Here is a 14,648-nt window from a genome sequence, read left to right as displayed (position 1 = left end):
TATTGTAAATGACAGCATTAAAGGTTTTTTCATATAATGTTAAGGGGTTGAATTCTCCCCAGAAACGCCAAAAATTGTTTAAGGAACTTTTGCATCATGGCCCTCAGGTTGTGTTTCTGCAGGAGACCCACTTCAGGAGAGACCACGAGTGGTTGCTGGCTCATCCTCGTTATCCCCATGTGTTCTGTGCCTCGGCAAGCGATGGCTCAAAGAAAAGAGGTGTTGCGATTTTACTGCACTCTTCTTTACAGGTGACGGTGGAGCACATAAAACGGGATCCTGCAGGTAGATTTTTGCTTTTGACACTGAATATAGATTCTAACCCAGTAGTGCTGGCCTCAATCTATGTGCCAAATCAATCTCAAGAGGTGTTTTTTCAAACTATTCGCTCAAAGATTCCTGTTACGCAAGCAGCTCACCTGATTGTTGTGGGAGATTTTAATTCTATCATTCACCCAGCAATGGATAGATTTGGACCTCCTGTGGCAAATGATTATAAGATTTCAGGTGCTTTCGCTGAGTTGGTAAGAGACCTGGGTGTAAGTGATCCCTGGCGGCTACGACACCCGGGTGTTTGGGACTACACCTTCTATTCACATTCCCATGATACCTATTCCAGGATAGATTATATTTTGATAGATATTCGTCTGGCCGAAGGGAGCCTTGAAACGGGAATGGGACCCATTAAAATATCTGATCATGCATCGGTCTAGGCGGCCTTCCCTTCGTTTGGTGATGAGGGTAATGATACAAGATAGACTCTTAATACTTCTTTGCTGCAGGAATGAGTTACTTAATGGGTATAGAAATGCATTGAAAGATCACTTGCAGCATAATTTGTACTCGGTTTCTTCTCTAGGGATAGTATGGGATGCTCATTGGGTGAGATGGAGAAAAGCCCTCAGAAACCACTGGTATAATACTGGTGCTTTAGTGCGTGGTTATGCAATGTGGGACCAAAGCGAATAGAAAAACTAAATGATCAGACAACAAAGGTAGAAAAAAGTATTTTATTCAGAATTTATTAATTGGAATATGTCAGCTTTTTGAAATGTGTATCTGTGAAATTTTGCATGTAAGTTTCAATTTTTCTGGTATTGCTGCATGCTGAGTCTGACTTCTTCAGTTAACTTTCCAGTTCAGTATTTTGCCTTCATATTTTTTGCTTTCTAGTTCCTTGTGTTATGTGTTTTTCACGAGGTAGTGTATTGGTGTTTTAGAGCCTGGTGTAATTACAGTTCTGCCTTTTCACACATAAGGTTGCAGCTCGTCCTGTCCTTGGAATTAGTGCTGTTATGGTTTAGTAAGGTTATGAGTGTGTTTTTGCACAAGTTTGTGTATAGTGTATTGCAGTGGAGAGATTGTGTGTTGGCTTTACTGAGGTGGCACCAAAACATCAGAAAGGGTGTAGAGCCTAAATCATGACACACTACCTCTTGAAGGATCTACATATAGAGCTTATGCATTTCTAAGGTCAACACTGGCATGGTATGGGAAAGGGGGTGGGGAAATACTACTGGAGTGGAAGAGGGAGTGCTGGGTAAGGAGGAAAGAAGGAAGGAAAGGAGAAAGAGCTGGCTTGATATGTATATATGCAAATGAATATGCTAATATGCTCCGCCCCATCCTTTGCCCCCCCAAATGAAACAGTCAAACTACGCCTATGGTCTCATGCATTAATCCAATGGTCTCTAATGTTTCTTAAACCTCACATTAACAATATTTGCTTTTTCCTCACCTAAAATGTAAACCACACTGAACCCTGGAAAGGGGGTAACAGTGGTATGCAAGAATTTATTTGAATTTAATTGAATTTTCATTTACTATGTTACTATGACTGCTTAAAGATATTTTTATGCTATATTCAATAGTAACATTTATAATTATGATTTATCATAGCAAGGGTTGGAGTGGAAAAACAGTGACTAGTTGCTTCTTACATTAAAGGCCTGCTTGAAACACCAACTTTTTACCTGCTCCTTGAAGCAAAGCCTTTCAGAGTGGAGAAGGCTCACTTGCAGGTGTCACATCATGTGATCCCCTTTGGAGAGGGTGTGGTTAGGGATACCCCTTGGGAGGACCTTGGAGGAGTATAGAGGAAGATCCTGTTCTGCAAGTGCTCCGGGCGATTTCTTTTAAGGGTCCTGAAGATCAGAGTTTTAAATTTGGCCTTGTGTTGGACTGGTAGCCAGTGACGTTTATGCAAAAATGGTGTATTGTGGTCATATCGCTATATAATTTAGCTTGCTGAATATGACGGCCTAACTTTATATAGATAAGTTAATAATATAAAGTTAGATTTACTATTTCTGCAGTGTAATTTCAGATCAATGGATATATTATCTAGACAGTAGCTGAATGGTGTTGCTATTTGTGTAACATTAGACCCTGTTCCTGAAACAACCTTGCTGCATCCTTCAGATATCTAAATAAATTTGGGTTATTTGAAGCCTTAAATGGCCATAATATATCCATTTCACAAGGCAACAAGTTTAAACAACAAACACCTATTGTACCTGAATGAAACTCACTCTGTATAAAGGTGATAGTTAAATGATTAAAGAGTAAGCAAACAATGGTGAGCAGATCCATTCGGTAAATGTTCAGTGTTAGAGGTAGAAAAGAAGGCAACAAAGACATCAACTAAAAGTCCTTTTCTCACAGCGCAAGTCTTACGAGGAGAGGGATCATTTCCCAATCAGCCTGAATGACTGATTCCAGGTCAAACTTATTTCATATTATTTATATTTCCAGTCAAAATAGAGCACATACTGACCGCTATATTCTACCAAATAGCTTGGTAAAGAGCTCAAAAACTAAAAGGGAAAACTGGCTCATATTTAGACAGAAAAGTAACACTGCATTTGCAAAGTCATAATCCAGTATTATGTCAAGTCATTCAGATTTTTTCTCAATCTTCAGATACCTCCAGAGTCCAGATGCAGCCCGAGTTGCCTTCCTGGTTTCAGGAAATTAACTAGGGAAGGAGAGCCTGTCTGCTGCTATGACTGTATCCCCTGTCCAGAGGGAGAGGTCTCCAACCAAACTGGTGAGTGAATTCATATTTTAATGTGCCATGGGCACTGTTTAGTCACTATCAGGCCTATATTCACAAGTACATAAGTATTGCCATACTGGGACAGACCAACGGTCCATCAAGCCCAGCATCCTGTTTCCAACAGTGGTCAATCCAGGTCACAAATACCTGGCAAGATCCCCCAAAAGTACAAAACATTCTATACTGCTTATCCCAGAAATAGATTTTCCCCAAGTCTATTTAATAATGGTCTATGGACCTTACCTTTAGGAAGCCATCCAAACCTTTTTAAAACTCTGCTAAGCTAACCGCCTTTACCACATTCTCTGGCAACGAATTCGAGTTTAATTACACATTAAGTGAAGCACAATTTTCTCCGATTCTTTTTAAGTTTACTACATTGTAGCTTCATCGCATGCCCCCTAGTCCTAGTATTTTTGGAAAGCGTAAACAGACGCTTCTCATCTACCCGTTCAACTCCACTCATTATTTTATAGACTTTTCTCATATCTCTTCTCACACGCCTTTTCTCCAAGCTGAAGAGCCCTAGCTGCTCTAGCCTTTCCTCATAGGGAAGTCATCCCATCCCCTTTATCATTTTCATCACCCTTCTCTGTACCTTTTCTTATTCCACTATATCTTTTTTTAGATGCGGCGACCAGAATTGAACACAATATTTAAGGTGCGGTCGCACCATGGAGCGATACAAAGGCATTATAACTTCCTCATTTTTGTTTTCCATTCCTTTCCTAATAATACCTAACATTCTATTTGCTTTTTTAGCCCCAGCAGCACACTGAGCAGAAGGTTTCAACGTATCATCGACGACGACACCTAAATCCCTTTCTTGGTCTGTGACTCCTAACGTGCAGCCTTGCATGACGTACCTATAATTCAGGTTCCTCTTTCCCACATGCATCACTTTGCACTTGCTCACATTAAACGTCATCTGACATTTAGATGCCCAGTCTCGTAAGGTCCTCTTGTAATTTTTCACAATCCTCCCGTGATTTAATGACTTTAAATAACTTTGTGTCATCAGCAAATTTAATTACCTCACTAAATAAATATGTTAAAAAACAGCGGTCCCAGCACAGACCCCTGGGGAACCCCACTAACTACCCTTCTCCATTGAGAATACTGACCATTTAACCCTACTCTTTGTTTTCTATCTTTTAACCAGTTTTTAATCCATAATAGAACACTATCTCCTATCCCATGACTCTCCAATTTCCTCTGAAGTCTTTCATGAGGTACTTTGTCAAATGCCTTCTGAAAATCCAAATACACAATATCAACTGTCTCACCTTTATCCACGTTTGTTCACCCCTTTAAAGAAATGTAGATTGGTGAGGCAAGATTTCCCTTCACTAAATCCGTGTTGACTTTCACGTCTCATTAATCCATGCTTTTGAATATGCTCTGTAATTTTGTTCTTTATAATAGTCTCTACCATTTTGCCTCGCACCGACGTCAGACTCACCGGTCTATAATTTCCTGGAATTTCCTGGATCTCCCCTGGAACCTTTTTTAAAAATCAGCGTTACATTGGCCACCCTCCAATCTTCTGGTACCATGCTCGATTTTAAGGATAGATTACATATTACTAACAATAGCTCCGGAAGTTCATTTTTAAATTCTATCAGTAATCTGGGATGAATACCATCCGGTCCAGGAGATTTACTACTCTTCAGTTTGTAGAATTGCCCCAGTACATCCTCCAGGTTTACAGAGAATTCATTAAGTTTCTCCGACTCGTCAGCTTCGAATACCATTTCCGGCACTGGTATCCCACCCAAATCTTCCTCGGTGAAGACCAAAGCAAAGAATTCATTTAATCTCTCTGCTACGGCTTTGTCTTCCCCGATCACCCTAGTGGTTAGTGCAGCGGACTTTGATCCTGGGGAACTGGGTTCGATTCCCACTGCAGCTCCTTGTGACTGTGGGCAAGTCACTTAACCCTTCATTGCCCCAGGTACAAAATAAGTACCTGTATATATGTAAACTGCTTTGAATGTAGTTGCAAAATACTACAGAAAGGCAGTATATCAAATCCCATTTCCATTTCTCTTTATCAGCGCTTTGCATTTGGCTTGACATTCCTTATGCTGTTTCTTATTATTTTCAGTCAGTTCCTTCTTCTATTTTCTGAAGGATTTTCTATTATCTCTAATAGCTTCCTTCACCTCACTTTTTAACCACACCGGCTGTCGTTTGGTCTTCCGTCCTCCCTTTTTAATACACGGAATATATTTGGCCTGGGCTTCCAGGATGGTGTTTTTGAACAGCATCCATGCCTGATGTACATTTTTGAACCTCGCAGCCACTCTAAGTTTTGTTTTTCACCGTTTTTTTCATTTTATCATAGTCTCCTTTTTTAAAGTTAAACGCTAACGTATTTGATTTCCTAAGTATACTTCAAAGCTAATATCAAATCCAATCATATTATGATCAATGTTATCAAGCGGCCCCAGCACCTTTACCTCCCGCACCAGATCATGTGCTCCACTAAGGACTAGGTCTATAATTTTTCCTTCTCTCGTTGGCTCCTGTACCAGCTGCTCCATAAAGCAGTCCTTGATTTCATCAAGGAATTTTACCTCCCTAGCATGCCCCGATGTTACATTTACCCAGTCAATATCAGGGTAATTGAAATCACCCATTATTATTTTGTTGCCCAGTTTGTTTGAGCCCCTAATTTTCTTTAAGATTTCTGCATCCGTCTGTTCATCCTGGCAGGCGGACAGTAGTACACTCCTATCACTATCCTTTTCCCCTTTACACATGGAATTTCAATCCACAGTGATTCCAAGAAGTGTTTTGTTTCTTGCAGAATTTTCAATCTATTTGATTCAAGGCTCTCCTTAATATACAATGCTACCCCTCCATCAATTCGATCCACGCTATCAGTACGATGTAATTTGTACCCCGGTATGACAGTGTCCCACTGGTTATCCTTCTTAGACCAAGTCTCAGAGATGCCTATTATATCTAATTTTTTATTTAGTGCAATATATTCTAACTCTCCCATCTTATTTCTTAGGCTCATGGCATATAGACATTTCAAACTATGTTTGTTGTTCCTATTTACATCATACTCAGTACTTGACAGTATTAATTTGCAATCTTTTGTCTCCTTTTTATTTTATTTAAGGACACCTGCAGGCTTATTTTCGAAAGTGATCGCTGGCCATTTCCCGACATAAATCGGGAGATGGCCGGCGATCTCTCAAAAGCGGCAAAATCGGTATAATGGAAAGTGGCTTTTTTGACAGCATCGCCGCTTTCCCGTTGCCTCGCTGGCGAAAGTTCAAGGGGGCATGTTGGTGATGTAGCGAAGGCGGGACATGGGCAGGCATGGGCATGGCTACCAGATGGCCGGCTTTCGCGGATAATGGAAAAAAAAAGCGGCATTAAGCAGTATTTCGCCGGGTTTACTTGGTCCTTTAATTTTCACGACCAAGCTTCAAAAAGGTGCCCCATTTGACTAGATGACCACCGAAGGGAATGGAGGATGACCTCCCCGTAGTCCCCCAGTGGTCACCAACCCCCTCCCACACTAAAAAAATAAAAATAAAACACTTTTTTGCCAGCCTCTATGCCAGCCTGAAATGTCATACCCAGCTTCCTGACAGCAGTATGCAGGTCCCTGGAGCAGTTTTTAATGGGTGCAGTGCACTCCAGGCAGGCAGACCCAGGTCCATCCCCCCCCCTACTTGTTAAACTTGTGGTGCTAAGTGTTGAGCCCTCCAACCCCCCCCCCCAAACCCACTGTACCCACATGTAGGTGCCCCCCTTCAGCCATAAGGGCTATGGTAATGGTGTAGAGTTGTGGGGAGTGGGTTTGTGGGGGGATTTGGGGGGCTCCCCACCCAAGGTAAGGGAGCTATGCACCTGGGAGCTATTTGTATTTTGTTTTTAAATTTTTAGAAGTGCCCCCTAGGGTGCCCGGTTGGTGTCCTGGCATGTTAGGGGGACCAATGCACTACAAATGCCGGCTCCTCCCACAACCAAATACCTTGCATTTCGCGGGTTTGAGATGGCCTGCATTTTTTCCATTATCACTGAAAATCAAAACCGGCGATCTCAAACCCGGTGAACTCTGGCATTTGGCCGGGCTAAACCGTATTATCGAAAAAAAAGATGGCCGGCCATTTTTTTCGATAATACGGTTCCTGCCAGCTGTTGCGCCGCCGTCAAAATAGATCGCCAGCAACATTTGATTATGCCCCTAATGATCTACTATGGTCTCTTTTGCAACCTCAATATCAGGATACCCTATCTTCCCTGTTTTGGTAATGTCTTTGAAAGATACCTTATCCCGAACCATGTGCTTTTGAGCGACTGTCAAGCCTTCCCCCTGTTTCTAGTTTAAAAGCTGCTCTATCTCCTTTTTAAATGCCTTTATTGAAGACCAAACTGGGCTAGCAAATATGTATCCATTCCTGCTTTTTCCAAAACATCACCAGAATTGAGACATCCTGATCTGGATATCTAAATTAAAATCTCAGTATTCTATATAAAATGGGTCTTCACATGGCCTAGTGGAATACCTTATGTCTAATCCAAAAATATGAGCTGGATATTGCCAGCAAAACTAATCACAACCTGATTGGATAAGATGTATGGAATCCTTTAAAAGCATCCATTTCAGGTACTTCTAACAAGTAATCCCAAAAAGCACACAGAGAAGTGGTTAGCAATATATAGAATAGCAAAAGAGGAAAATGAATGAAGAAAAATGAAATAATATTTGTTCAATGCAGATATATAAAAACAGCACATAATTTTCTTCTAACCAACCAACATGACCATGTTTCACCCTATCAAAGACTGCATCAGGGGCTTAACATAAAACTGTACAATGAAAACATAAAAGTCCATCAAATAATATGATTTAACAAGAAAACTACAACTTAATACACTCTAAGAGCTAGATTCTACATAAGGTGACTGAAAATTCCATGCAGAAAAAAAATACACCTAGGCGTATTCTCTAATGTATGCCTACATATCAAGAATAGGTTTAAATTTCCATGCGGTATATAGAATACACTGACCAAGAGTCTTCGCGACTAAACTTAGTCACGGTCAGTTACAGTAACTAAAACCTTGTGTAAATCCCAAGTGGAAAATGTCCATGTCCTGCCTATTCCACACCCAATTTTCAACCATGTGACTTAGAATTTAAGTGCACAACATTACAGAATACGCATGGACAGTAGTGCACGGAAATTCAAATTTATGCCAATTAGTGCTGATAATTGCTTCTTAACATCCAATGACAGCGCTGATTAGCTAGTTAACCAATTAAGTTATGTGCATTGTTATAGAATACGCATCAATTACTACACGGAAATTAAGGCATGAGATATAGAATCTGGCAGTTAGGGGGCCAAACTCTATAAATGGTGCTTTAAGTATTGGCACTGAAAAACCATGCGATTGGTGTGATTCTATAAACTATGCCTAAAGTTAGGCATAGTTTATGGAATATGCTCACGTGCCATTCTTACAACTAAAATTTAGGTGCACACATTTAGGCCACCTAAAACCATGCCTAAAAGCCTGCGCCTAGCATAGGTGGTGATCGGGTGTATTCCATAATAGTGTGCATAGTTTTTTGAAACACCCACATCCTGCCCATTCCACGCCCATGGCCATGCCCCCTTTTCAGCTGCGTGCATTAGAATTTATGTATTCTATATTTTAGAATAAGTCTAGAAAATTGTGCATGTAAATTATTTATTATTATTATTTATTGCATTTGTATCCCACATTCCCCCACCTATTGTAGTAGTAGTAGTATTTGCAGGCTCAATGTGGCTTACATAGATTTGATAACATTGTCATAACAGGATATCGGATACAGTTAGTAATGTGTAGCGATTAAGGAAGGGGACAGGGAAGAAGGAAGAGAGTTGTTAGGGTAGTTATAGAAGGTGTGCTTTCATAGTTGAGTGGACTTAGTGAGGTTATAGGTTCTCATTGTAGGCCTTGTTGAAGAAGAATGTTTTCAGAGATTTTTGAAAGATGTTTCTTTGATTGCTTTCAGGTCTGTAGGTAATGCATTCCATATCTGCATGCTCTTGTAAGAGAAGGTAGTGGCGTGCATCAGCTTGTATTTAAGTCCTTTGCAGCTGGGGTAGTGCAGGTTGAGAAATTTGCGGGATGATCTTGTGGCGTTTCTGGGAGGTAGGTCCACGAAGTTTAGCATGTAGATTGGGGCGTCTGCATGAATGATTTTGTGTACAATCGTGCAGATCTTGAACGCAATGCGTTCCTTAAGTGGAAGCCAGTGAAGTTTCTCTCTTAGGTGTTTTGCGGTTTCATATTTGGTTTTTCCAAATATGAGTCTGGCGGCTGTATTCTGGGCAGTTTGGAGTTTTTTGATTGTCTGTTCTTTGCACCCGGCGTATAGTGCATTGCAGTAGTCCAGATGGCTTATTACCATTGACTGTACCAGGGTACGGAAGATGTATCTCGGGAAGAAAGGTTTTACTCTTTTAAGTTTCCACATGGTGTATCTTTTTCGTCGTGTTTTTCACGTGGGTATCAAGAGTGAGGTTTCGGTCAATGGTGACTCCGAGAATTTTCAAGTTTTGTGAGACCGGAAGAGAACAGTATAGTGTGTTTATGGCGTTGAAGTTTTTTGTGTTATGTTGTGAGGTGAGTACAAGACATTGTGTTTTTTCTGCGTTAAGTTTTAATTGGAATGCATCTGCCCAGGTGTGCATTATTTGGAGGCTTTGGTTGATCTCGTTGGTAATTTCATTTAGATCTTGTTTGAATGGGATGTAAACTGTGACGTCATCTGCATAAATGTAGGGGTTGAGGTTTTGATTGGCTAGTAGTTTGGCTAAAGGTATCATCATTAGGTTGAACAATGTTGGTGATAGAGGGGATCCCTGGGGGACTCCACATTCAGGTATCCATGGTGGTGATCTGTCCGCGTTCATTGTTACTGCTAATTGGTTGTTAACTACCAATTATCAGCACTGATTGGCTTGTTAATCAATTAACCAAATTGGCGCACACAACTTAAGGCGCCCTTTATAGAAATTTGAGGGAGGGTGTATTAAGTTATAGTTCTTTTTATTAAATCACTAGTAAAAAAGGCCCGTTTCTGACACAAATGAAACGGGCGCTAGCAAGGTTTTCCTCAGAGTGTGTATGTTTCAGAGAGGGACTGTGTGAGAGAGAGAGAGTGAATGTGTGAGTGTGTGTGTGTGACAGAGAGAGAGAGTGAGTGTGGGTGCGAGTGTGTCTGTGAGAGAGTGTGTGTGTGAGAATGAGAGTGTGTGCGAGTGCGTATTTGAGCCACAGTGAGAGTGTGTTTCACACAGATACAGTGTGTGTGAGAGAGTGTGTGTGTGAGACAGAGTGTGAGAGAGTAATGTGCGATACACAGACTCTCTGTGGGATCGAGAGAGTGTTTGAGAGTGACTATGTGACACGTGGAGGGGCATAATCGAACGGAAACGCCTATCTCCATGGGCGTTTATCTCCGAGAACGGGTCCGTGAAGGGGCGGGCCGAACCGTATTTTCAAAAAAATGGACGTTTTTGAGCTGGGCGTTTGTTTTTTTTAGCAATAATGGAAACTAAAAACGCCCAGCTCAAAAACGTCCTAATCCGCGCCATTTGGTCGTGGGAGGGACCACGATTCGAAGTACACTTGGCCCCCTGATATGCCAGGACACCAACTGGGCACCCTAGGTCAGTGCGGTAGACTTCAGAAAAAGCTCCCACATGCATAGCTCCCTTACCAAGGGTGCTGAACACCCAACCCCCCTCCCCCAAAACCCACAAATGTACAACACTACCATAGCTCTTAGGGGCGAGGGGGGCACCTACATGTGGGTACAGTGGGTTTTGGAGGCCTCCCATTTACCAGCACAAGTGTTACAGGTGGGGGGGATGGGCCTGGGGCCACCTGGCTGAAGTGCACTGCGGTACCCACTAAAAGTGCTCCAGGGACCTGCATACACGCAGGCCTCTAGGACTGGTTGCTGCTATATAACCTTGGCACACCAGTTGACACCTGAAGACTAATCTCTCAGAAAACGTCCTTTATTGGAATAACTGCATTTACTCACAGTTAACTGCAGATCAGAGGTTGTGCCCCACTGGCAACGAGTCTCCCTGGTACTGAGATGAGCAGTAGGTCAGAGCTGGCAGAATGCTGTACAATGCCCTCTTTCAGCCACATTCAAGGGAAGAACTAAGTTCTCTAACGTGGCTAACACAGGAAAGGGAACTAAAACTGGCTTACAAAAACGGCCACTACCGCATGGACTACAACAGGAAACACAACAGGGCACACTCTGACCCAGTAGGCAGGGGGAAAAGCACCATGGGAGAAGAGCCTACCAACTACCAACATCGTGAGACTGTAACACAAACTAATGAAATCACGGAGCCCAATACCCTACACCCACCACAATGCAATGCTGATGTGACCCTGTACTGCACCCGAGAGCCACATCTGACCCAGGGAAAGGCTGTGACAGGATCGAACACATTCTGCTGTCATGGAGGTGGGTACGGCATTTGAGGCTGGCATACAGGCTGGAAAAAAAGATTTTAAAGTGGGGTTTTTTTGGTGGGAGGGGGTTAGTGACCACTGGGGGAGACCGGGCAGTTGGAGCACTTTTTTGGGACTTGTTCGTGAAAAAAAAGGGTCCAAAAAAAAGTGACTCAAAATAGCGGTAAAAACGCCTTTTTTTTTCGATTATCAGCTAAAGGCGCCCTTCTCTCCTCGGCTGATAACCACGCCCCAGTTCCGCCTCCACCATGCCTCCGACACGCCCCCGTCAACTTTATTCGTTCCGCAAGTGTAGTCGGAAATGCCCAAAATCGGCTTTCGATTATACCGATTTGGGCACCTTTGCGAGACAAACGTCTATCTCCCGATTTAGATCGCACTATAGGCGTTTTTCTCTTTCGAAAATAAGCTGGATAGAGAGTGAATGAGATACAGTGTGAGATACAGAGTGTGTGGTAGACAGTGTATAAGAGTGAGAGAGACACTGACTGTGAGAAAGAGAGAGTGTGTGTGAGAGAGTGTGTGTAGATACCTCCCCCCTCCCTCTCTGTGGTCTCAGGACCCCCTCCCCCTCCCTCTCTGGTCCCCTCCCACCCCCTTCTCTCAAGTCTCCATCCCCCCTTCCTGTCAGGTCTCAGGACCCCTCTTCCCTCTGGTTTCAGGACCCCTCCCCTCTGGCCTCAGGACCCCCCTCCCCTCTAGTCTCAGGACCCCCTCCCCCTCCGTGGTCTCAGGGCCTGCCCCTGCCGCCCTCACTACCATGTCCTCCCCCAGGTCGCAGCCACTCACCCCTCCATACCCCCAGGGTGCCCCCCCCCCCCCCCCCCCGAGGTCGCTGCCGCTCCCCCCCTCCGTCCGACGTCAGCTCAGCTGCCATTTCTGGCCATTGCTGCTTCTCCTGTCGAGCAGCAGCAGCCGGTACAAAAACAAAAAAAAAAACAAATTAAACCTGCAAAAATGCTTTTAAAAAGGAAGCGGGGCACTGCAGGCAGCCATCGGCTGTCAGCTCTGCATCCGCTCCTCCTCTCACCTCTCACGTCACTGCCCCTGGAGTAGAATCCCGGAGAAGCGCAGTGATGTGAGAGGAGGAGTGGCTGCAGAGCTGACAGCCAATGCCCCGCTTCCTTTCTAAAAGCATTTTTTCAGGTTTAAGTTGCTTTTTTTGGTTTTGTACCGGCCGCTGCTGCTCAACAAGAGAAGCAGCAGTGGCCGGAAATGGCAGCTGACGTCGGACCGAGGGGGGGAGTGGCGGCGACATCGGGGGGGGGGGGGGGTGGAGGGGTGAGGAGCGGCAACCTCGGGAGGGCGTGGCGAAGGGCTGCAACTGCTCCTCCAACATTCCAATGTTACGAACGCAGTCAGAGACATTGGAACGTTGGGAATGGAAGATGAACGTTCGATGAAGCTACCTGGGGCCCGGGGCCGCACTGCTGTTGCTTGGGCTCTTTGGATGACGTAATCCGAGGCTTCAGTCCCAGGCACAGCCAATCAGAATGGAGGTACGGGCCCAGGCAGCTTCATGGAACGTTCATGGTGCAAATTATTATATAGGATATTATCTGATGGCATTTTATGTATTCATTATACAGTTTTATGTTAACCCCCTGTCACAGCTCTTTTTAGGGTGAAATATGGCCATGTTGGGCGGTTAGAGGAAAATTGTATGCTGTTTTTATGTATCTGCATTAAATAAATATTATTTCATTTTTCTATGTGGGTCTGCTCCTCTTTTGCTCTTCTAAAAGATAATGCATGATTACATTTCCAGTAAGCTCATTGTTCATTACTCTTTAGTGTTGATACTGTCTGTCATTTTGAAACAAGCCTTATTATAAGGAAAAGCTACTGTCCTATAACTGATGCCATTTGTGAGCTAATTGAACAATATTTTTCATTCTTAGATATGGATGCTTGTATGAAATGCCCAGAGGAACAATGGCCCAATCAGAAGAAAGATGTCTGCATCCCGAAAGTGATAACTTTCCTGACCTATGAAGAACCTTTGGGGATAACTTTGACTTTCATCTGCATTTTCTTCATTTTCATTAATACTGTCATCTTGGGGATTTTTATTCATTACAAGAACACCCCCATAGTGAAAGCAAACAACCAAGAACTCAGTTACATTCTCCTCATCTCACTCATGCTCTGCTTCCTGTGCTCCTTGGTTTTCCTCGGCCATCCTGACAAAGTGACCTGTATTCTCCGACAGACTGCCTTTGGGATCAGTTTCTCCATCGCTCTCTCCTCAGTATTGGCCAAAACCATCACTGTGGTCATAGCATTTCATGCTACCAAGCCTGGAAGCAAGCTCCGGAAATGGATGGGTTCCAGGGTTTCATTTTCTATAGTAATTTCCTGTTCCCTTATTCAAACTGTTCTGTGTCTTGTCTGGTTGTTCACTGCTCCCCCATTCCCATATCTTAATAAGAATTCAGAAATTGGAACAATACTAACTGAATGTAATGAAGGATCAATATTTGCTTTTTACTGTGTCTTGGGTTACCTGGGACTTTTGGCTGCTATCAGCTTCATCGTAGCTTTCCTAGCAAGAAATCTGCCTGATAGTTTCAATGAGGCCAAGTATATCACCTTCAGCATGCTGGTGTTCTGCAGTGTCTGGGTCTCCTTCATCCCAACATACCTGAGTACCAAGGGCAAATACACGGTGGCTGTGGAGATATTTGCTATTCTGGCCTCCAGTGCTGGACTTCTGGGCTGTATCTTTTTCCCTAAGTGTTACGTTATTCTGTTGAGACCTGAAAGGAACAGCAGAGAATGCTTATCAAAATACAAGAATTATTAATATTTGTTTAAAGGATGAATTAATTTAAATATTGTTATCTTTTGTTGGGAAGTCGAAGTTGAATGTCTTTTTTTTTTTTTTTTTACAAAGAAACTACATCATTGGTTGAGACCATCCTAAATTTCACATATGTTATATTATAGATAAAATTAGATATTATACACAGTTTGAATATAAAATTAAGAAGATGTGAAGGGGCATAATCGAACGCGAATGCCCATGTGTAAGAACATCCATCTCCGAGACCGGGTCCGTGAA

The 14,648-nt window shown here is 43.0% G+C and overlaps 1 protein-coding gene across 1 annotated transcript in view; it reads left to right on the top strand.

Annotated features, from left to right (window-relative positions):
- The window catches only part of LOC115464452 (extracellular calcium-sensing receptor-like), a 67,054-nt gene extending 52,664 nt beyond the window's left edge, over positions 1 to 14,390 (top strand). The window contains exons 7-8 of the mRNA XM_030194832.1: positions 2,923 to 3,049; positions 13,486 to 14,390. Of these exons, the coding sequence (XP_030050692.1) occupies positions 2,923 to 3,049; positions 13,486 to 14,390 (1,032 nt within the window). The remainder of the gene's footprint in view (positions 1 to 2,922; positions 3,050 to 13,485) is intronic.
- The last annotated feature ends 258 nt before the right edge of the window (positions 14,391 to 14,648 follow it).

This window comes from Microcaecilia unicolor, chromosome 3, assembly GCF_901765095.1.
Source record: "Microcaecilia unicolor chromosome 3, aMicUni1.1, whole genome shotgun sequence".
Taxonomy (NCBI): domain Eukaryota; kingdom Metazoa; phylum Chordata; class Amphibia; order Gymnophiona; family Siphonopidae; genus Microcaecilia; species Microcaecilia unicolor.
The sequence above is the reverse complement of the archived record's forward strand: the minus strand, read 5'-3'. Positions and strand labels throughout refer to the sequence as shown.